Raw genomic sequence first — 24,845 nt, 5'->3', positions numbered from 1 at the left:
ACACACTTTGTGTGTTTGCTGATATTTGTTGAGCATTTAGAAACGTTGCATTTACCTGCCACACGTTACTCCCTTCGTGCTCGCTCCTCTTCAGTAGCGCTAGCTAAGCTGTTTATGTGCCGCAGCGCAACTTACGGACTCGGTCCGGCCCGCTGTGACCCCTGATTATAGCGCTATAAATGATACATTAATTGTATGGGTTTGCGTATTTAATCCCTTTGTACGAGATAAGCCCCGATGATGGAGGATACGCCAGTACGATTGTCTCTTATGTGTTATTATTCCTCTCTGACGTGTTAAAAAGTAACGAGTCTGTTTGAAAATGTAAGAAGTAGAAAGTACAGATACTTGTGTAAAAATGTAGGGAGTAAAAGTAAAAAGTACTCAGAAAAATAAATACTTAAGTAAAGTACAGATACCTGAAAAATCTACTTAAGTACAGTAACGAAGTATTTGTACTTCGTTACTTCCCACCTCTGGTCCTAGCACAGAACCCTGTGGAACTCCATAATTAACCTTACTGTCTGAAGAAGACTCCCCATTTACATGAACAAATTGGAGTCTATGAGATAAATATGATTCAAACCACTGCAGTGCAGTACCTTTAATACCTATAGCAAGCTCTAATCTCTGTAATAAAATGTTATGGTCAACAGTATCAAAAGCTGCACTGAGGTCCAACAGGACAAGAACAGAGATGAGTCCACTGTCAGAGGCTGTAAAAAGATCATTTGTAACCTTCACTAATGCTGTTTCTGTACTGTGATGAATTCTGAAACCTGACTGAAACTCTTCAAATAAACCGTTCCTCTGCAGATGATCAGGTAGCTGTTTTACAACTACTCTTTCAAGAGTCTTTGAGAGAAAAGGAAGGTTGGAGATTGGCCTATAATTAGCTAAGACAGCTGGGTCAAGTGATGGCTTTTTAAGTAGAGGTTTAATTACAGCCACCTTGAAGGTCTGTGGTACATAACCAACTAATAAAGACAGATTGATCATTTTTAAGATTGAAGCATCAATAATTGGAAAGACTTCTTTGAACAGTCTAGTAGGAATGGGATCTAACAAACATGTTGCTGGTTTGGAGGAAGTAACTATTGAAGTTAACTCTGAAAGATCAACTGGAGCAAAAGAGTCTAAACAAATACCAGCAGTGCTGAAAGCAGCCGAACATGAAGAATAATCTTTGAGATGGTTATGAATAATTTTTTCTCTAATGTCTAAAATTTTGTTTGTAAAGAAATCCATGAAGTCACTACTAGTTAACGTGAAAGGAATACTCGGCTCTACAGAGCTCTGACTCTTTGTCAGCCTGGCTACAGTGCTGAAAAGAAACCTGGGGTTGTTCTTATTTTCTTCAATTAATGATGAATAGTAAGATGTCCTAGCTTTACGGAGGGCTTTTTTTATAGAGCAACAAACACTTTTTCCAGGCTAAATGAGCATCTTCTAATTTAGTGAGACGCCATTCCCTCTCCAGCTTACGGGTTATCTGCTTCAAGCTGTGTGTTTGTGAATTATACCACGGAGTCAGGCACTTCTGATTTGAAGCTTTCCTTTTCAGAGGAGCCACAGTATCCAAAGTCGTACGCAGTGAGGATGTAAAACTATTGATGTGATAATCGACCTCACTGGGAGCAGAGTTTAGGTGGCTGCTCTGTACTGTGTTGGCACATGGCACTGAAGAGCATAACAATGAAGGAATTAGATCCTTAAACTTAGTTACAGCACTTTCAGAAAGACTTCTACTGTAATAAAACTTATTCCCCACTGCTGTGTAATCCATTAAAGTAAATGTAAATGTTACTAAGAAATGATCAGACAGGAGGGGGCTTTCAGGGAATACTGTTAAGTCTTCAGTTTCTATGCCATATGTTAGGACAAGATCCAGAGTATGATTAAAGTGGTGGGTGGGCTCCTTTACATTTTGAGAGAAGCCAAATGAATCTAACAACAGATTAAATGCAGTGTTGAGGCTGTCATTTTCAGCATCTACATGGACATTAAAATCACCCACTATAATTATTTTATCTGAACTGAGCACTAAATCAGATAAAAAGTTTGTGAAGTCAGACAGAAACTCTGAGTAAGGACCAGGTGGACGATCGATAATAACAAATAAAACAGGTTTTTGAGTTTCCCAATTAGGATGGACAAGACTAAGAGTCTGACAGAATACACAGTGTATCACATTTTGTCATGTACGGGGCTGCATAGAGGCAGACCAGTCAGGGTGCTCATGCTGACCCCTTTCCACCACCAAAGCGCCAACAAAGGGCACGTGAGCATCGGAACTGGACCATGGAGCAATGGAAGAAGGTGGCCTGTGGCAGGTGTGTGTGTGCCACTTATCTGGGGCCAAGATGCATTATAAGAAGAAGACAAGCTGGCAGAGTCAGTGTGATGCTTTGGGCAATGTTCTGCTGGGAAACCTTGGGTCCTGCCATCCTCTAATAATATTGCTTTGACACGTGCCACCTACTTAAACACTCTTGCAGATCATGTCTGCAAGAAGGGAAACGGTATTCCCTCCTGGCTGTGGCTTCTTTCAGGAGGACAATGGACCCTGCCACAAGGCAAAAATGGTTCAGTAATCATTTGAGATTAGATTAGATTCAACTCATTGTCATTGTGCGCACAAGGCACACAACGAAATGATGGTTCCAAATCACTCATCCAGAGACAAGCATCTGCGGTCATGCAGCCAGAGACCGGTGCTACCGTTAGGCAATGTGGTTTAAGTGTCTTGCCCAAGGACACAACGCAGCGCAGGGACAGGGGCTCGAACCTGCAACCTTCCAGCTGCAAGGCGAGCTTTCCCACAGCGTCACTGCCACAACAGGAGCACAACAATGAGACTTTGCCTCCAAATTCCCCAGATCTCAATCATTTATCTGACCACAATATGATACAGTTTTATAAAGCCCTTTTTCTTAAACAGGCTACCTGCTGCAGCTGTAATAGAGTTCAGGACTCAGTGTGCTGTGTAATAAATAATTACTTTATGAAACTCTGAGGATCTGAATTACCAAACTTGTGTCTGCATCAGGAATAATTAGTGTAGTTTTTTCATTGTGTGTGTGTGTGTGTGTGTGTGTGTGTTTGCAGTGTTTTTGGCCATATCAGCTATAGGTCTGACTGGGAGCTGGTCAAAGTGGACTTCAGGCAGTCTTTTCCCCATCAGTGCACTGAGTCTGATTATGACTCCTGGCAGCTCACAGATCAGAAGGTAATGCACACGGACCCCACAGAAGTAAAGTACATTCATGTAATTATAGCTCTGTTATGGATTCCATCTTTTTAAAGTTTCTAAAACTTGATGAAGTTATCTGACGTGAAAATTCAATTACAAGTTTATTTCTAAGGTCATGGTTGCGCTCTTTTACCAGAGGAGTCATATTAGACTGTACATGCATAAAAGTGGCTACTGAGTGTACACATGGGTTTTATCACCCTCAGGGAGAGAAGTGCATTATGGGCCAGGAGCGGACATTCAGGAAGAGGAAAGGACACTGCGTTCTGTGTAAAAGGAAAAAGCTACACCTCAACTCTGACCAACAAACCCTGCCAGTGCACTGAGAAAGACTACAACTGGTGAATTTAGAAAACATGCTGAACCGATTTCAAATTAGATCACATTTTCCTATATTATTGTATCTGAAAATAGACTGCATAGCATGTGGAAACAAACACAAATATATATAGTTTTTAAACATGAATAAAAGACATAGTGGGAAGAATTATAAATCGAAGGTACAGAAAAATAAAATCATACAGATGCAGGAGACAGTTTGTGAACCTTTTGAAATATGATGTAAAACCCACAAGAAGAAAAATTCAGTTCAGTCAATTAAGTTCTTTTTTTTATTTCCAGGCCTTGTGTCATTGACCATCATATATTAAACTGAAGGCACATTAACAGTTATGCTGTCTTTGTAGTGATTATGGTTTTGAGAGATCCCACATGGAAAGCGACCGCTGCTTCTCTGACTTCTGGTATGATCCAGATTCACCACCCGAAGACTGCCACCTAGGACAGACCTACATGTCCAGCACTGGGTCAGTGCTTGTTGGTTCTATCTTTCTCCAAACCAGCTCCAGTTCTGTCTTTAGTTCAAAATACTAGCATTGATATCCACTCTCTAATCTCACTATCAGCTAAGAGTGTATGCCCAATTTCACACGTGCACTGCCCTCTGCTTTGTTTCAGCTACAGGAAAATGATATCTAACTCATGTGAAGGGGAGCTAAACAAACAGCAGAGTTCGAAAAAGCACAGCTGCCCCCTGCTTGCCCCTAAAGGACTAAAAGTTGGCATAAAAGGGCAGATGCTGGCTGTGGCACCTGGGGATGACATCACATTTATTGTCCACCAGGAGCAGGTAGGATGAAAGTTATTTTCTTTTTGGTTTTTCCTTCTTTATTCAATATGTTAAACATCATCTTTCTTTAATAGGGTGACACCAGCAACACCAAGTATCAGGTGGATCTTGGTGACGGGGTTCGGGCAATTTATCAGAACCTGACGGTGACTGATGAGCCCATCCAGCATCGCTACGAAAACCCAGGCATTTACAAGGTCAAAGTGAAGGCTGAGAATATGGCAGGACACGATGAGGCCACCATGTACATCCAGGTCGCAGGTTGGGCTTCCCAGTGAATTGCTTTAATTCAATTCAATTCAATTCAATTTTATTTATATAGCGCCAAATCACAACAAACTGTCGCCTCAAGGCGCTTTATGTTTTAATTAGCTGGCCTCCGGAAGAGGTGGGAGTTTTTATCCTCCCATCCGATATAAAGTCTGTCCATCCTTGTGTCCATCTGTCTGAGCATCTCTCTGTGATGTTTTACTCTTTCAGTCTGTAGACTCCAAAACTACAAGAAGTTGAGCCATGAAATTTGGCATAGGTGTTCTTTACTCTTCAAAGATATGCAACGTGATATTCATCATCCCGTGTGTCCCTCCGTCCGGGCATTCTGTCCATGAGGTTTTACCTTTCCAATCAATAAATTTCAAAACTACAAGGAGCTGAGCCATGAAATTTGGCATATGTGTGCTTTACTTTTCAAAGATCTGCAAGACAATATTTGTCTGTCCTTCCATCTGTTCAGGCAAAATAGTTCTGCATAAGGTAATAAGATGTCAGAACTATTTAGCTCTCCAAAATAAGGAACTCCTGCTGGAGAGCTCTGTACCTCACTTCACTTTTCACATTTTATTTCTCTCTCACTTCAAATTTGATCAAATCAGTCAAATTCGTAGTGTCTCAGTCGGAATTAGAGGGCTTTTTTTTTTTTAATCCATGATAAGACAGCATTAAAAGGACTAAGGCCTTTGTTCAGCATTAAAACCCAAAGTGCTGCTTTCATCATGTTTAGGCTCATAATGAAAATTGTGTGGAAGACTCTCAGTTGACGTAGTTTTAGCCACAGACTTGGCTTATGGCCAGACTTCACTGATCATGCCCAATCTTGCCTGATGTCAGAAGCTAAGCAGAGTCGGGCTTGGTTAGTACTTGGAGGCGAGGCTGCCTGGGAATACCAGGTGTTGTCAACATGGGTGCTTGTGGCTCAGGAGGTAGAGTAGGTCATCTGCTTATCCCTAGATTCTCTAGTCTGAATGTCAAAGTATCCTTGGGCAAGATACTAACCTCGAGGTGTCCTCAATGCATCCAGTGTGAATGTTAGGTGCTTAGGTATAGAGGATGATTGAGGCTTGTAGTAATAAAGTGCCTTGAGTGCTTCAAATAGAGTAGATAAGCCCCATCCATTCACAGATATACTCCTCTTTGAGGAAATAATTTAATTTGGCCTAATATGCAACTTAGGAACCCTCAATACAACTTTCATTCATTCCATCCATCCATCCATCCGTTCCGCACATCCTGTTAAGGGTCGCGGGGGGCTGGAGCCTATCCCAGCTGTCATAGGGCGAGAGCAGGGTACACCCTGAACAGGTCGCCAGCCTGTTTGCAGGGCCAACACAGAGGGACAGACGACCTTTCACACTCACATTCATGCTCTCATTCACACCTATGGGCAATTTAGATTAGCCAATTAACCTAACCCCAGTAAGTGCATGTCTTTGGAATGTGGGAGGAAACCGGAGTACCCGGAGGAAACTTTCATTTTCTTATTATTTAAACATACTTTTATTTTTTGCAGCCCCTCTGCAGGAAGTACAACCTAGAAGTGGTCCCCATTGCAGGGAGAACCAGGAGGTCATCTTACTGCTATTGTCCTTCCCAGTGAGGCCAACCTGACTGTCTTTACTGGTGGATAGGAGACAGCATGCAGGTAAAGGACAAACTACAATGTCATCTTGACTAACATCAAAATATTTTCATTTATGGGCACCAGGTGGCTTAGCGATGAGCAGGCGACCATATGTGCCGTGTGGTGGTGCAGGCAGCCTGTGTTCATGTCCCGACCTGTGGGCATTTAATATGCATGTCTCTCCCCCACTTTCCTGTCTCTCTACACTGCAACCTATCAAATAAAGGCCTTTTATTTTTTTAACATTTTTCATTTACAACACTTAATTATGCAATTAAAATTGCATTAGTTGAGGTAAAACATCTTATAATGATAAGGATTACAAATCCAGCAGACACACAGTCATGGTAATAAGTACATGATCTGCCAATTCTAAAGTTTTACATATCAGCCTGCAGAGTCTGAGATGTAGCTCATAGGATTTTTGCACTGCGCCCTGGGTTGAATTGCTAGGATGTCCACTCCTGGAAGACTGGCAACTGTCTTGAATGTTTTCCACTTGTAAATAAACTTTCTCACTGATAAATGATGGACTTCAAATTGTTTGGAAATGACCCCATAACCTTTTGAAGACTAATAGACAGCAGCAAGTGCTTTTCTAAGATCACTGCTGATACTGCCGGACTGTTCACACTTCTACCCTCAGGTATAAAAGTGTGAAATCCAGGACCTCTAGACTGAAGAACTCTTTCTTCCCCACTGCCATTAGACTCCTTAACACCTGATAGGAGTTTACAGCCTGGGTCTACATTTTACAATTTGCACATGCGCAATTGCACACACTGCTGTTTACTCACTACACAAGTGATACATTACACAAATATGTACATAGTCTATTGCAGCCCAAATGTAGGTAATTTTCACACACTGCTTGTGCATTTTGTTTGGGTTTTGTTACATAAATACTGGCACAGTGTTACAGGAAATGTTTGTCTTTCACCCAAGTTTGTATTTACCTAATTCTAAGACCTGCTAAAGACTAGAAAATTTTTTATTATGCCCTGATTTGAACAAACCTTAGAATTAGGTGTACTTTCTTTTACCATGACTGTGGAGTCAAATCACAATTCATTTCAAGTGGTGCATGAACAAGCACATTTTATCTTTCTTTTAACTAACTGCAGTACAGTGATAAGTACAAGTTTTTCACTAATTACATGCAAGCACTGCCTGCTTGCTATTGATTACTGTATCCATAGGGTACAATATGGCTAGTTTCTTGCTAGAGTTTTCTTGTTTGAAACAGTTGCAACACCAGCTTTAATTCAAGCTATGAGTAAATTTGTTGCCTAATGACTAAAGCAATGAAGCAAAGTACGCTCAAAATCTGTTCAATATGAGCAGCACTTTTCACAGTACATAGTTATTTAAGATTTCTGACCTCAATTACTAGATTTTTTTTTTTCATTTGTACTCCCAGATATTGTAGAAACACTTTATTTATGTATTTTTTTTTAGGACTAACATTGTGACTTTTTCCTGCAGCCCACTTTGACTCTGCACACAGCCTTCTGACTCGTTTTCCAGAGACTGGTGAAGTCTCAGTCACAGTCCAGGCTACAAACAGCCGATCCATGGTGCAGGACACCAGGACTGTCCAAGTTTACGGTAACACATTAACATTTTCACAGTGAAAGCAGCATCAAATTAACATTCATTTTGAATTTTTTGTTTGTCTTTGTTGAGAAAAGAGGTTTGTTATATTAAAGTTTCTGAGAAAGTTCCATCTGCCTGCTATCCAGAATGCAGAAGTTAGAATTACAATATTTATTCCTCCTAACATATTTATTTTTGCCTTTGGAAATGGTAGTTGAGAAAAAAAACTTTTCAGATCTTCGTATTACTATGGCCTTTATCTGCCAGCTTTTAACAACATCTCTGCTTCTCCTCCTGAGAGTAAGCTGTCAGTATTCTTAAATTTTTCAGAGTTAAGCAAAAGTCAGACCTTAATAGCTATTCCCGGTCTATGACTCATTCAGACACAACAGCGACAGATCTACTGCCTGACATTTTTCCACCTTTACCTTAAATATTATATGATCTTGTGGTCTTGTTGCTTGTGTTTCAGAGGATGAACTATGTCAGAATTTCTTTTACAAGCAAATGTGCTTGTTTTATTTATAAGCAAGTTTTTATGTCTTAAGATAGAGATTGTGTATTTGCTATTTTGAAGTGCTACAGTTATGTAATATGAAGTCAGACTTTTTTATCAGAGGTTTTTATCTGTCTGAACTCTACGACCCTAAACTGGATAAGCGGAAGAAGATGGATGGGTGGATGAACTCAAGTTCATTTAAACCAGATTTTGACTTTAGTTTCATTCACAATATGTTGCTGACATTTTTTGTGATTCCTGTGCATTCTCTTGTACATCTTTGTATGTTGTATTTCAGGAAGCTACAGTTCTTCCATCTGTTCTTGCTAACAATGCACATCTGCATATGCAGACTGACTTCTCTACCGCATATGTTCCCTCCAAGGTGTTACACATCTGTCCAAACAGTGTAATGTTTGGACAGCTGCAGTTTCTCTTTTATTAGCTATTTAAATTTATACACTCAATATACAAAATCTGTAGCCTGTTTTATCCTTGTACAATGACTTGTACAATTGACTACTCCTGCAGATAACTTTCAGGTCATCCCTCTGAGCTTCAGCAGAAACCTGGACGGATTCAACCCAAATATCCCAGAGTGGAGAGATGACATTGGCCAAGTGGTCACTAAAATACTAGCTAAGGTAGGTCTTTAAAGACAAAAGGACTGCAACGGATGGTGATGTCACAACACAACCAACCCTCCTTTGTATTTATAGTACATTCTCAAAATAATGACCTAGCAAGTACATGTGATATCTGGTACTCCTATGAAGATACAAAACATAAAATTACAGAATGACCATAATGTGTTATTATAGGGTATTTACCTTATAATATAAAGCACCTTGAGGCAACTGTTGTGATTTGGTCCTATATAAATAAAATGTAACTGAATTAAATTATAACCCCATATAATCCAATCTTTTTGTACATTCTGTATAATGACAAATAAAGGCATTCTGTTCTATTCTATTAGCATGCAAAACTTTACTCATTAGCCCATAACAGAATGTATAGCTGTGGCAGGTGAATGAATACATGTCATTCAGAGTGCAGTGTTGCCAACTTCTCAGTAAGAAAAGTTGATTTTGGCTGTCCTAAAAGTATCTAGATGATGCCACCTCCTAATTTGCATAACTGGTCATTTGCATGTAAGTGTAATTGAGAGACAAAATCAGGCAGGTGCATACGTTTGGGCACCGTTGATGTTTTGCTGTCATTTTACCTTTAGCACTAATTATTGGAACACAAAATTTGTTTTGTAAGCTCATTGACCCTTGACCTACATACACAGGTGAATCCAATTATGAGAAGGGGTTAAGGTGGCCAGTTGCAAGTGTTTCTCCTCTTTGCATCTTCTCTGAAGAGTGGCAACATGGGAGCCTCAAAATAACTCAAATGACCTGAAAACAAAGATTATTCAACATCATGGTTTAGGGGAAGGATACAAACAGCTATCTCAGAGATTTCAGCTGTCAGTTTCCACTGTGAGGAACATAGTGAGGAAATGGAAGACCACAGGCACAGTTCTAGTTAAGGCCAGAAGTGGCAGGCCAAGAAAAACCTTAGATAGGCAGAGGCGAAGGATGGTGAAAACAGTTATAGAGAACACAGAGCAGCTCCAAAGACCTACAACATCATCTTGCTGCAGATGGTGTCACTGTGCATCATTCAACTATTCAGCCCACTTTGCACAAGAAGAGGCTGTATGGGAGAGTAATGCAGAAGAAGCCTTTTCTGCACACATGCCACAAACAGAGTCGCTTGAGGTATGCTAAAGCACATTGGACAAGCCAGCTTCATTTGGAATAAGTTGCTGCGGACTGATGAAACTAAAATTTGGACACCATTTGTTATTTGGACATAACAAGGGGTGCATGGTCTGCATGGTGGAAAAAGAACACAGCATTCCAAGACAACAGTTGCTACCCACAGTAAAATTTGGTGGTGGTTCCATCATGCTGTGGGGCTGTGAGGCCAGTGCAGGTACTGGGAATCTTGTTAAAGTTGAGGGTCACATGGATTCCAGTCAATATCAGCAGATTCTTTAGAACAATTTTCAGGAACCAATGACAGCGTTGAAGTTGTGCCAGGGCTGGATACTCCAACAAGACAACGGCCCTAAACACTGCTCAAAATCTACTGAGGCATTCATACAGAGGAACAAGTACAACGTTTTAGAACAACCATCTCAGTCCCCAGACCTGAATATTATTGAAAATCTGTGGTGGGATTTAAAGCGGGCTGTCCATGCTCGGGAACCATCAAACCTGACTGAACTGGAGATGTTTTGGAAAGAAAATGGTCCAAAATACCTTCAAAACCAGAATCCAGACTCTCATTGGAAGCTATAGGAAGCATTTAGAGGCTGTTATTTCTGTATTTCTGTTGGGGTGGCCAAACTTATGCACCTGCCTAATTTTGTTTAAATAATTATTGCACACTTTCTGTAAATCCTATAAACTTCATTTCAATTCTCAAATTTCACTGTGTTCGTCTGCTATGATATATTTAACTGAAATTGCTGATCTGAACAACCAATGATTTATAAAGGAAAATCATGAAAATTATCTTAAATTTTTGCATACCACTGTAGATGCTTCAACTTTCTTTCTGCTATTTAGGGATGTGCAGGTCAGTGAAATAAAATTAAAGCAAAAAAAGACTGAAAGGCTTTGCAGACCTAAGAAATTACATTGTAGGGTATTAATTCTATGTGGATTGTAAATACTAACAGCCCAATTTCACATTTGAAGCTGGACAGTTATTGGATTAGCAGAGATTTAAGATGTGGCTAACATTTTGAACACGTATCCAGGTTACAGGTGTACCTCAGGATTCCCTGGTTACTGTGGTGAAACCAGGTCTCCCCACCACTGCTGACCTGTACATCCTCCCACTGGACACCAAACCAGCCAAGAGGAGCTTGTTTGTAGATAAGGTAAGTACCCACTGATAATAAACTTATAGACGTCCTTAAGCCTGGTGGTGGCAGAATTACACGTTTAACTTGGTCATTTTTTTTTAGTTGGTATTCTTTCCTGCTATTTCCTACACGCACAGATTAACAAGTATATTTTTTCTAAGTATCAACCCTTTATTTAGTATTATCTTATCTTTAGCGTATTCCAGCCATCCTTCAGGCCTTGAATGACAACAACGTCAGCTTTCTGGTACGAGGAGGTCTACAGGTTCTGGTCACGTTAGCCGACCCAAATACAGGTATACTTTACTACATATTGCACTTCAGTGCTTCATATTTGGTCAACTTTGTAAAACAAGAATTATACAATATTTTAAATGATAATTTAAATTTTATATTCGAGAACTAGGTCATATTGCTAACAACTCAACAGAGGCAGAGAGTTCATGAATGATATAACTGCTTTCTGTATAGAAGCATTTAGCATCAGCAGTCTAGTTTTAGGTTTGATTCTTGTGCCTTTTTCTTTCCTGGGTTTAAATTCAGTCTGAGTGTGATGGTGATGTGCTCTGCTGTGTTTTTTGCATAATCCTTTTTTTTTAATCCTTTGATTGCATAAACATGATGCATTCTTTACTATGTGTTCATCACTCCAGGCTACCATGGAGCAGCAAGAAATCCTGGTGTTTGGGCTCTAGCTGTCATTTTCCTTATTGGACTTATTGCCACTGGTGTCTTCATCCTCTATAAGTTTAAAAGGTGAGCCACATCCTTTATAGAGCTCTTATGTTTTTTTTATGTCAGTCATTTAGACATGAAAAAACATGACAAAAAAATAGAAATTACATTTTTGTCCTTTTTTAAAAAAAAAAAATTTAATTAAAATATTCAGCTATCACGAATGGCTGTTTCTGACATTTCTTTAGAATGTCAGAAACAGACATATTTTCTGTTTAGCTGATGAATGAATTTTGGACTGGCCAAGTAAATATTTGCATTATATTCTAATGAAATTCTGTAGCTTTGTCTGTGCTAAATGCTACACCAGTATTAACATATGCACAATTCCGGTTAACAAGCCAGGTTTCATGAAATAATGTTTACTGTGTTTGATAGCTAAGCATGCTAATTAGCAAAAACAGCAGAAGCAGTAAACCTCAATAATGGACAGACTATGTTTTGAATGACACAGTGGTGTTAACTTCAACTAATCAAAGGGATAATTTTATCTTGTGGGGATCAAACTGTTATGTCGATGCCAAATTTCATTTAAAGACGTGCCATTTTTGTACCATTACATTCTGAACCAAAAATATAAATGAACACTGCTCAAAAAATTTAAAGGAAAACTTTGAAAACATTCCAGGAGGAACCCAGGACCCACTGCGCCAGCAGAGGGTTTGACAGTGGGGCCAAGGATTTCATTCTAATGCCTAATATCAGTCAGAGTGCTGTTGGGTTGCCTGTAGAGGTCTGTGCATCCCTCCATGGATATGCCTCTCCAGAACTTCACAGAGCAACCACCAAACTGGTCATGCTGAATGAGTTTACATGCAGCATAATGTTCTCCATGACTTCTCCAGACCCTTTCATGTTTGTCACGTGTGCTTAGGGTGAACCTACTTTGTTCTGTAAAAAGGACAAGATGCCAGTGGTAGACCAGCCAATTCTGGTATTCTGTGGCAAATGCCAATTAGGCTCCACAGTGCCAGGCGGTGAGCAAAGGGCACACTAGAGGAGGTTGGGACCACAGGCCATCCTCATAAATCTGATGTTTTTGGCCAGAGACATTCACACCAGTGGACTGCTGACGGTCATTTTGTAGGACTCTGACAGTGCTTATCCTGTTCCTCCTTGCATAAAGGACCAGATACCTGTCCTGCTGATGGGTTACAGACCTTCTATGGCTCTGTCCAGCTTTCCTAGTGTAACTGCCTGTCTCCTGGAATCTCCTCCATGCTCTTGAGACTTTGCTGGGAGACACAGTAAACTGTCTGGCAATGGCACATACTAATGTACCATCCTGGAGGAGTTGGACTACCTGTGCAACCTCTGTAGGGTCCAGGTATCACCTCACACTACCAGTAGTGACACTGACCCTAGCCAAATGCAAAACTGCAAGGAAAAAATGTCAGTGGCCTCCACCTGTGAAATCATACCAGTTTTGGGGGTTTTCTTATTGTTGCCTCTCTAGTGCACCTGTTGTTAATTTCATTAACACCAAAGCAGCTGAAACTGATGCTGAACTGACCAGATCAATATTTCAGAAGTTTAACTGACTTGAAAAAAAAAAGTGTTCCTTTATTTAATTTTTGAGCAGTATGCAATTTGTGATGAGATGTGACCGTGCATAGTAAAATCTTTTGAGGGGATCTCCATGGTCAGTTTTGGATAGTAACGCAGTTTTTGTAATTTTGACTCTCTGCACCACTAGTCAAATCAAAAGATCTAGATGTATTTGAAGTGCAGATTTTCAGCTTTACAGGCCAGGTGAGACCTACTCTCATCTTATTTCAGTCATTAAGCAATTAAAAGATCCCAAGTTCAGTCCAAGTGTTGTCCAAGTTTGCATTTAGTGGCCGTTGACTAAAAATCTCAAGTGCAAGAGGCTATCATTAGGCTGAAAAAGTACAAAGTACAATAAACTTATCAGTGAGATAATAAAAACCTTAGGAGTTGCCAAATCAGCTCAGCTCAGCTTGCCAGCTCAGAAACACCAAATAGACTTAAAGATCATAGCAGACAATTAAAGTAGATGATCACAGAAGAAAACCCATCTAGACAAGTCCAGAACACTCTTGAGGAGGTAGGCGTATTATTATTATTGTCAAAGTCTCAAAAACAGAGATACCTTCATAAAATGAAGCAGGTTTGTAAAAAGATTTTCCTGTTCTTGAGTGTAACCAGTGGCTTCTGGTTACACTGATAGAAGATGGTTGATAGAAGTAGCAGAGTAAATTCTGAAGTGTACAGTGCTTCACAGTACAAATGATCCAAAGCATAGCGCAAAAGTAACTCAGGAGTTTCTCAAGCCAAACAAATGGTGTATTTTTCAATGCCCAAGTCGAAGCATGCTCAACCCAATAGAGCATGCATTTCAGTTAGTGAAGAAAAAGCTGAAGGGAGAGAGACCCACTAACAAGCAGCAACTGAAGGTAGCTGCAGTAAAGGCCTACAGAGCAGAGAGGAAACAGCATGTGGTGATATCCATGGGATATCTGAGCCTCTGAAAATGGAGGACTTTGTATAAAAATGTATCTAATTTCTAAACACTTAAATGCAATACTTATGTTAAACCTCTTCAATTAAAGCTGAAAAACTGTTTTATTTAACATCCATTGTGATTGTGTATAAGGGCAAAAATTGTGCTATTGTCCTAAAATTATATGTAGCTATTTTTTGTGGAAATTGATCTAATATTGAGGTTCCACAAAATAAAACATTCCTTAAACTAGACTGCCTCAAATAGTCATGTTGTATCTTATATTTGTTTAGTTCATGCATGATTTAAAATATCCATCTCTCCAGTATTTTAAGCTACTATCACCTACTTTACTATAAATACTAAGCTAAACCTCACAATGTTTGGAGTCATATTGCCCAACCCTAATCAGTTGCATGAAAATGTGTGCCACCTTCAGTAAGTGCATGCTTTCTTTTCACATCAGTAACCCACCAGCAGCACCTCCTTGTGTCCCTAACACAAATATCCACAAAAGTCACTTGAAGTAAAACGTGCAATGTAAGACTACAGCCCCATCTTACAAAAACAACAAATCCCACAGTCCTTGGCTTAGGACTGAGGATGCCTATCCCCCATTGTTTTTTAGGAAGCTTCCAGGGAGCCGCAATGTCTACGCCCAGATGCACAATGAAAAGGAGCAGGAGATGACCAGCCCCGTCAATCACAGTGAGGACACCCAGCACATCATCCAGGGCGAGGAGTTCATCGATGATGACCTGGACTCACAGACTCTAGGTAACGCAGGAGGTAGCCCCGCCTTCCGTTCCCTAATAAGGACTACTACTAACCACTGCTACTAAACCCAAGCCACTAACACCAGCAGCTAACACACACCAAGGTACTGAAGGACTTCCCCTTTTTTGTTATCTTTACTGCCATTGCTAAAAGTCTTTGAGGTTTATTATTGTTGTGTCTAATAGTAGTCACAGAGCATTTTATGGTCATCACCAAACATAGTTAATCATATTCTGTGTTGTGCAGTATGTTATCATGATATAATGCCTAAAGATATAATGAACCATCGAGTAATTCTGTTGAGTCGCAGTAGTTTGTGTCAATGAGTTAAACTTGTAGACATGTCAAAAATGTAATTTCATGACTTGATTATATACACCATAGTGCCAAAAGTATTCACTTAATAATTGAGTAGAGATGTTCTAATCACCTAGGCATTGAGACTGCTTCTACAAACATTTGTGAAAGAATGCATCAACCTCAGGAGCTCAGTGAATTCCAGTATGGCACCATGATATGATGCCAACTGTACAGCAAGTCCAGTTATGAAATTTCTTTTCTACTTAACCATATAATGCCGAATGTGTCATCAGGGACACAGCATACTTTAAATATCCCGCTGTTCATGGGCTTCTAGCAATAATTACTGTAATAACCCTATATTGGCTGTAAAGCACAATTTCTCAGCTTTCAGAAACTGTTTGAATGTTTCCGATAGGACAAACGGTCGCCTAATTGCAGTAATTCAAAGTGCGTTTGATCAGATGTGTCAGCGGTGATACGCTCGGTGTTAACCAGCTGGGCTCGGCACCTCCAAACACACCTCCAAACTTCATGTGGCCTTCAGATTAGCTCAAGACCTGTGCATAAAGACCTTCATGGAATGCATCAATGCCACCAAGCGTAATGCAAAACTTTGCATGCAGTGGTGTAAAGCACGCTGGCACTGGACTCTAGAGCAGTGGGGACGTGTTCTCTGGAGTGATGAATCACGCTTCTCCATCTGGCTATCTAATGGATGAGTCTGGGTTTGGCAGTTGCCAGGAGAACGATACTTGTCTGACTGCACTGTGCCAAGTGTAAAGTGTGGTGGAGAGGGGATTTTGGTGTGGGGTTGTTTTTCAGGAGTTTGTCTCGGCCCCTTAGTTCCAGTGTAAGAACTCTTAATGCTTCATACCATGGCATTTTGGACAATTTCTTGCTAACCAACTTTGTAGGAACACTTTGGCGATGGCCCCTTCCTGTTCAAACATGACTGCGCTAGTGTTGTAGTCAAGACCACCTAACCCGAGACCGAGACAAGACCAAGACCAGAGGGTATCGAGACCGAGACAAGACCAAGACTTTTAGGGTCCGAGACCAGTCGAGACCAAGACCGAGGGGGAGCGAGACCGAGACAAGACCAAGACCAGTGCCTGACACTACATGACACAATAAAATGTGAAAAATTATCAAAATCACTTCTCAAATTGATCTGAAAGATCCGCATTCCCATAAAATTACCCTGATATTAAAAACTCACAGCTCAAATAAATATAACCATCTTTATTTAATACTCCTGGGTATTAAATAAAGATCATTTATCACAGAATGTAAAACAATTATTCATAGTTCATCACAATAGTCTTAACTATTCTCTGCCTTTCATAAACTATGCATAAAGTTGTGTTGTTTTTAAACCAACAACCTTTGTAAAAATGGGTGCTTTTTCAAAACCACATAGCTGCAATGTGTAAAACTGAAAAACTGGCAAAACACTCATCAACAGTAAGAACTAAAGCCTTTAATCTTATACAGATTAAAGCTGCAGGATGTAACTTTTATAAAAAATCTGGTTTTTACATATTTGTTAAAACTGTCACCATGTCAGACAGTATGAGACCGATAATCTGCGAAAAAAATGGAGCTCCTTCACCTCCTCCCTGAACCGCTCCCAGTCAAAAACAACCACTCAGAGCCAGGAGGAGGGTCTTAGCACTGTCAATCACTCCTCGTGTATGCTGCTCAATGTAGTTGTGTGCAACACTTCATAATTTGGTATCGATCCTATGCCACAGGGCCATTATCACCGATACTGATACCAATACTTTTTAATAATTATGAAGAATTTCCATGAAGTTTAACTGGTTTGAGATTTTTTTCCTTTGGATCATTAATTAGTTAAAACCCAGGATTGAATTGGGCAAAGTTTATATGTAAGTAGAAAATACTTTATCAAAATAAAAGTTATTGTTCTGAAACAATAGAACAAAACAATTTTCCCCATAAATTGATGTCTGGATTTTTTTTCATAAATGAAGTGTACAAAATCATCACTCAAGAACAAATGCAAACTTTTTTCCAGGTAGATCGTTCAGAAAGTATAATAAAAAAATTTAATAAAAAATGTCCCTTCATTCACTAATTTTCTACAAATTTAAATTTAAATTTGATTTAAATGTTTCATAGCAAAATCCTTGTTTTTTCCCAAATAAAATATGTTATGCATCACATGACAGTATAAAAACACACTGTGGGGAGGGGAGGAGCAAAGTGCTCTGTGCTGTGGCAGGAGCGACACTTAGACAGTCAGCTCGCATCTTTGATGAAACCGCAGCACTGCATACAGGAGAGAAACTGAAGCCAAAGTATCGATCTCATTACACTGATATTGATCAATACCAATACAACGTTGGCATCCATATTATCGATATTAGGATCGATCTGCCCACCACTAGCTCAATGTACTAATGGCGGAGAAACAACTTACTTACTTCTCTGCTGTTACCATTGGTGATGGCCATGGTAATTTCCGGGTTCTAGCAAGAAATATTTCTCACCCCAGCGCTAACGCTAATGCTAATTAGTAAGCTAATGCTAACCACTAAATGCCGCTCCCACTCGTTAATTGAGTGATGGGGTCTAAGACGTAACCAGAAAGCAGTAATCAGTTTTTTGGACGTGTAGTTACATTTCTCGAGGTGCATGTCAGGTTTGCTTCAGAGAGGATTTTCAGTTAAACACAAAGGACCAATGCAGAACTCTAAATCAGGCCTTATTAGATCGATAGAATGATCATTTTTGCATATAATCCAGAAAAGTTACATTTATATATTAAGCATTTAATGTGTCCCAGAGTGCCGTTTCCTTCCACTGTGTTTGCAGAAATCACATAAAAAAATACACAACAAAAACATAATCCAGATTCCTCAGCTGCTAAAAGCATTTCCTACATTTGAATATCAGCCACCATGTTGTGAGCATAAACTATCACGTTTTTAATGCAACAATAGGAAGTGACATCATCTTGCTGGGAACTGTAGTTTTTTATTCTTGAAGGCCTCTCATAGCTCTACTGGTGCTGAAAACTAATGTTTGACTATGGCTTTCTAAATACAAGTAGGGCTGCAACTATCAATTATTTTAGTAATCAAGTATTCAATTGATTACTCCGACAATTAATCAAGTAATTGGATAAGAAATAATTTTTCATTTTAACAATTCATCAGCATATTTTAACTTCCGTACTGCAGATGTTTCTCTGTGTGAAACAAACAGGGTGGATGGAGCAGCTACAAAGTTCTCTGTTCTTCATGTTGCTGATCAGGTGGTTGATAAAAACATTTTGAAGGATCCCCTCTGTACTGATGGTGGTGGAGGGGGCACCGAACGATTGCTAGTGCTAATGGCAGCCCCCCTTTCCCCAGTACACTGTGGTTATAGATCTGTTCTGGTGGCTACAGCTGACGTAAAGAAAAAAATAACAGCTGACATCCTCTGCACAACACGCGCACATTCAAACATGCGCACTCACAGCACAGAGAAGTGGGGGCGTGAAAAAAACATCTCAGCGATCCACTCGCGTTAAAGGGTCGTTTTTGTTTTTTTTGGAAATGCTCCGCTTACACGGAGACACCTGAGCTGCAGAGCTGAAACCAAACATCAAAGAAACAAATTTGTGTCGAGGATTTTTAATAACCGAATTGCGTTATTCCAAGAATCGTTGCAGCCCTAAAACTTGCATTAAATTTTTAGTTTGTGTATCAAAATACATGAAGGTTGGTATTTACCTTTCATGCTGGGATTTTTTTGTTGAATCGGAAGCCTGAAATTTTCCTTTGATCTTCATTTTCCCTCTTACTTCTCCTCGTGTTCATGCCGGTTGTTATTTCGATTTATGCAGCACACGCGTGACCATAGTGAGATCAAACGTACACATTGTGAATGAAACTGTCCGTGCTCTGTGGTAGATTGCAAACTGCGGTGAAATGATACAGGCGTAAGCAGCGTTAATAGCAGCGACCTAGCCGGGGCGGAGTCTGTGAGGTGCGCTCCTTTGAGAGGCAGAGGAGCGCATTCTTGTTGGATTTGAATCAGTACGTTTTGCATCCAATAAAAGCAAAGATGTTAACAAATAAATTGGACAGTATTCTGGCAATTTAGTGATATTTCCACAGCTGTGGTCTTGACTGGTCTTGAAATAAAATCCCGAGTCCGCAAGGTCCGAGTCCATGACAAGACCGAGACCAAATGCGGTCGAGTCCATGACAAGACCGAGACCATCAAAAAGCGGTCTCGAGACCGGTCTCGAGACCAAGACCGATCTCGAGTACTACAACACTAGACTGCGCACGGGTGCACAAAGCAGCTCCATAAAGACATGAATGAGAGTTTTGTGTGGAAGAACGTGACTGGCCCACACAGAGTCCTAAAGTCATCCAAAAGGACACTTTTAAGATGAATTAGAGCAGAGACTGCGAGCCAGGGTGGACCGACATCATATTAAATCCTATGAATTAAGTTCATATACATGTGAAGGCATATGAGTACTTTTTGGCAATATAGTGTATGTCTCAAATGTTTCTATATATTAATTTCCATATTTTCTATATTTTTGACAAGGATTGTCTTAAAAAGCGGTAATATATGATAAAATACAATGCGATAATGAACCAATATGATTGCTGTGCTTATGATGGCAATGAAATGCTGTGTGATTATGACTGTAATTGAATGTTAAGGGAGGTCAACACCTAAGTAATCATTTTCTCTTCCTTTTCAATAATAAGTGCATTCTTTGTGAACCTACATATTGATCTACTGTCATTGTGACAAAATTAAATCTTTTTTGTTAAGTCAATGGTAAGCCTGATTGTGTTCCATTATCCATTTCTTACCTCTGTTTCATGTAATAAATTAAACATATAAAAAATCATTGTCAGTTCTGTATGTGCACTGAGCTGAAGGTATCCTGTGGAGGGTTAGACTCCAAGCAGTGCTTAAGACCACTGATATTAGCAAATCGCAGCTGCTGCAAAATATTTTATCATTTTACTTATGAAGCATGTCAACTTGGTGCTCTGATTGTATCAATATCACAGCTGTACTGATTCTGGATGAACTGCTCTATATTTTCTGCTCAGACCACATGGAACTGTTAACAATGCACCTGAAAAATGAATTCTTTGATAATGCTACTGATGCTTATTGATATATATATATATATATATATATATATATATATATATATATATTATATATATATATATATATATATATATATATATATATATATATATATATATACACACTCTCACACATTTAGGAATTAACCAGTTTACTTACTGAATAAAAAAGTTACACTGCAGCATCTCATGCACGCATATGCACACAGATGAATGATACACATTCCACTTGATGCTTTAAAATTTCTCCATTAACATGGAGAACACATACCAAAATTTAAGCTGGCAACACTTCTCAGAGAGGTCAGAACTTAATCAGAGAGGTCACAGGACACCATCTAATACGATAAACTGCTATTCATTATTATATTATATATATATATATTATATATATATATATATATATATATATATATATATATATATATATATATATATATAAAACAATGTTTTATAAGTTCTAAGACTTATATGTAAATAATGCTACAAGGAGAGGATGCAGCTGTTAGTTTGCAGAGATACAAAGAAAAGAAAAGACATAGGGTCCTTGAACACCAGTGAACCAGAGCTTTAGCGTCTTTCATTTTCTTTTCTGTCTTTTATTGTTTTTTTTTTTTAAACAGGCAATCATTCGGGTGTGGTCCTGAGCATCAACTCCAGAGAGCTACACAGTTATCGGACCAGCTGATGGCTGCCATGGCAATGCTGAAGAGCTAGCCTAGCCTAGCTGAGCTGGCTAATGAGCACAGGGACTCCACTCTGCCTTCCTCCTCCTCTCTTCTTTCCATTTTCTTCCCCTCCTCAGACACCTCACCTCAACTCCATGGCCTCTTCAACTCTTCTGCTTTAGCTTCTGTGCAATTTTTTTTCTTTTTTTTTCATTTTGGGGAGGTGCTGACCCTGGTAGTAGGACTCTATCACAGTAATCCCCCCTTCTCTTTTTATACCAGCCCTGTACACCCAGCCAGTGACCATCTTGAAGGCTCATCTGTGTGTGCAGTGTCTGTCTCTTAACACAGCTACAGTCAGCAAGCTTGCGTCGTGGTTTCCACTGATACTGACAGTCAGAGATGAACCAGCCTTTGCTCTCAGCGCTAAAAGGATTTCTAAGCACTAAAAGTACTTTGCATTGTTCTCCTCTGTTATTGCCCCCCCGCACACAATTATCACTCTGCTCCTCTCTTCAAAGGCAATAATCTCAATGGAATGTAGGTTATGATATAAACCCTTGTGAATTTGCATATGAAGAGCATACACATGCAAACACAAGAGGGCAGTGTTGCACTTTTGAAATCTCCACTCACAGGTACTTTGAGAGCTCAGCTTCTTTGGAATATATTGTATGTACACACAGCTTTGTTTATTTTTTAAAAAGAATACAGTCACGTCCTGTTCAAAAGTATCACATTTACAGAAGTCTGGTGTGTGGTGTTTCTGATCAGTTTCACCTTTGTCTGTCCCATGGTGCCTCAAACAGCAGATGTAAATCTGCACAGTGATATTTCCTGTTGTCAAGTTATTTCTGGAACCAGTGCGGCCCTTTCTCCTCTCCCTTGTCCTTGTCCTCATCCTCACATTTTCTGGGTCAGAGCAGACCCCTTGGAGACAAAGGTTGCCAGCTGTAGTTGATATATTTTATTGTATCAGCCTATATTAGGCGTAGCCCGTGGTGGAATCATGTCTCCTTAAAGGTTTGGTTCATTGTATGTAAATGTGTAAATATGAACGGTGATCTCCAATTTGTAAATATCCACTTTGTGTGTGAGTGTTTTACACTAATACCAAAATGCATAGCTTTTTTTCCCCTCTTTTTCTGGAGTTACCTATTGCAGTTTCCCAAGTTTGAAGAAAGTCTCACTGTTTCCACTTTCCTCAGCATCATTGCCTGCTTCACATGTATCTATTTTCGGTATTTTCAGTATAATCTCATGAGTAGGGATATTTCACGGTCTTCATTGTTAACTGGAAATAATTTCTTTGTCTTACAAACTTACACAGTGACAGCGATGTAGATTGATATTTTTGATATACTTGTCAGTTTTTCTTTTCCAGTACATGTAAACACAAGTTAGTGTCTCTGTTACCTTTTGTAGAAATCTTTTATGTTTGTTTGATTGCACTAATGATGTGAGCAGTTGCTGTCACCATGCACCAGACGGCAGCTGAACAAAAGTACAGACTCTGAATCAAAAGGTCTTTACAGACTACCAGTGCTACTATTGTCACCACCCTTTGGTTCATCTTGTATCTGATGCAGCAGATCGTATTCGCTCGTCCTGGTTTATCATCTTTTGTACATATTTTGCTCATGTTCAACTTGTTCTTAGTTTTCTAGTGATGTGTCATCATTGTATCAATGTCCCCTTAAACAAAGGGGAAATGGGGATTATGATATTCCAGTGTACTTGTCAAGAAGCTTCACAGATGATGGTACAGTGTAACACAGCAGTGTAATTTTGATCATGCTTTTTTCCTTTTATTATTTTTCTCTTTTCTGCTGGTCTGTTTGATCTCTTGATTTTGCTATTAAAAACAACTGTGTGTTCTCTTCAGGAAGCATAGTGCACTCAACCTGCACCCCGGAATAAATCACTTCCATAACTTGTATATCTGTTTATTTTGTATATTGTCAACTCATTTAAGAGGCTGGCTAGTACAACTGGTAGGGTTTCCAAAAAGTTGAAGCCAACACTATCTATCCAAACTTTTTAACTGAATTTTGCAATAACTGAGTCTCAGTAATTCACATTTGCACATTTTTTCTTTTGTTGTTGTTTACAGGATCACAACTGTTTTTGCAGACAAGAGTATAACAGATCAATCATGGTTTCTTGATAAAAAAGTAAGCTTTAAATGATTGTTGCTCCTTTCTTGTTGACATCCAGTGTGACCCAAGGTTTTATCTGTTGGAAAAATTACTCTTGTCATTCAGTAATGGCCAGACAGAATAGCACATTGGATACAGTCTGCAATATCTTGCTAATATATCTATCTATAGATATAGATAGATACAGCTTCAGATAGATAGATAGAAATTATGACCAGGGTCATAACACCCTGTATATGACAACAAGTGAAGTTGAGAATATCACTCACAGCTGGCACAAGGTTACTTTAAGAATTTTATGATTTTCCAAGTGTGTAAATGGAACTGAAACCTGCTGCTCATGCCACCCTTCCGCCTCAGGACTGTAAGTGGGTGACACACACATCAGCAGTAGGCTCTTCATTTACTTCTGGAATTGCAGGAAACACTTTTCCTCCAACCGCATCATTACTGAGAATCAGCTCAATGCCAGCAACAGATGACTGATCTCACACACCCACTCGCACTATGCCATTTCAATTCAATTTTATTCATATAGCGCCAAATCACAACAAACCTCAAAGCACTTTATATTGTGCTAGAATAATTACAGCAAAAACCCAACAGTCAAAATGACACTGAATCTGAATTTAGAAGCAGGAAATTAGAGGTCATCCAGGCCTTTATGTCTTTAAGACATTCCTGCAGTTTAACTGATTGCTGTGCGTCATCTGGCTTCATGGATGAGTATCATCTGCATAACAATGAAAATTTATTCAATGCTTTCTAATAATACTGCCTAAGGGAAGCATGTATAATGTAAATAAAATTGGTCCTAGCACAAACCCTGTGGAACTCCATAATTAACCTTAGTCTGTGAAGAAGTCTCCCCATTTACATGAACAAATTGGACTCTATTAGATAAACCACTGCAGTGCAGTACCTTTAATACCTATAGCAAGCTCTAATCTCTGTAATAAAATGTTATGGTCAACAGTATCAAAAGCTGCACTGAGGTCCAACAGGACAAGAACAGAGATGAGTCCACTGTCAGAGGCTGTAAGAAGATCATTTGTAACCTTCACTAATGCTGTTTCTGTACTGTGATGAATTCTGAAACCTGACTGAAACTCTTCAAATAAACCGTTCCTCTGCAGATGATCAGGTAGCTGTTTTACAACTACTCTTTCAAGAGTCTTTGAGAGAAAAGGAAGGTTGGAGATTGGCCTATAATTAGCTAAGACAGCTGGGTCAAGTGATGGCTTTTTAAGTAGAGGTTTAATTACAGCCACCTTGAAGGTCTGTGGTACATAGCC

At 39.4% G+C, this 24,845-nt stretch overlaps 1 protein-coding gene across 1 annotated transcript in view; it reads left to right on the top strand.

Annotated features, from left to right (window-relative positions):
• Positions 1 to 23,330, top strand: part of sorcs2 (sortilin-related VPS10 domain containing receptor 2) — a 410,103-nt gene extending 386,773 nt beyond the window's left edge. The window contains 17 exon segments of the mRNA XM_030722668.1: positions 3,109 to 3,229; positions 3,460 to 3,504; positions 3,506 to 3,594; positions 3,940 to 4,059; positions 4,211 to 4,382; positions 4,457 to 4,643; positions 6,169 to 6,225; positions 6,228 to 6,269; positions 6,272 to 6,300; positions 7,765 to 7,777; positions 7,780 to 7,887; positions 8,906 to 9,018; positions 11,196 to 11,318; positions 11,500 to 11,599; positions 11,957 to 12,059; positions 15,131 to 15,279; positions 21,347 to 23,330. Coding sequence (XP_030578528.1) covers positions 3,109 to 3,229; positions 3,460 to 3,504; positions 3,506 to 3,594; positions 3,940 to 4,059; positions 4,211 to 4,382; positions 4,457 to 4,643; positions 6,169 to 6,225; positions 6,228 to 6,269; positions 6,272 to 6,300; positions 7,765 to 7,777; positions 7,780 to 7,887; positions 8,906 to 9,018; positions 11,196 to 11,318; positions 11,500 to 11,599; positions 11,957 to 12,059; positions 15,131 to 15,279; positions 21,347 to 21,411 — 1,636 coding nt within the window. The 3' untranslated portion in view covers positions 21,412 to 23,330.
• Positions 23,331 to 24,845: the final 1,515 nt, after the last annotated feature.

This window comes from Archocentrus centrarchus (genome assembly GCF_007364275.1).
Source record: "Archocentrus centrarchus isolate MPI-CPG fArcCen1 chromosome 18 unlocalized genomic scaffold, fArcCen1 scaffold_23_ctg1, whole genome shotgun sequence".
NCBI classification, from domain to species: Eukaryota; Metazoa; Chordata; class Actinopteri; order Cichliformes; family Cichlidae; genus Archocentrus; species Archocentrus centrarchus.
This window is presented reverse-complemented; position numbering and strand designations above follow the sequence as displayed.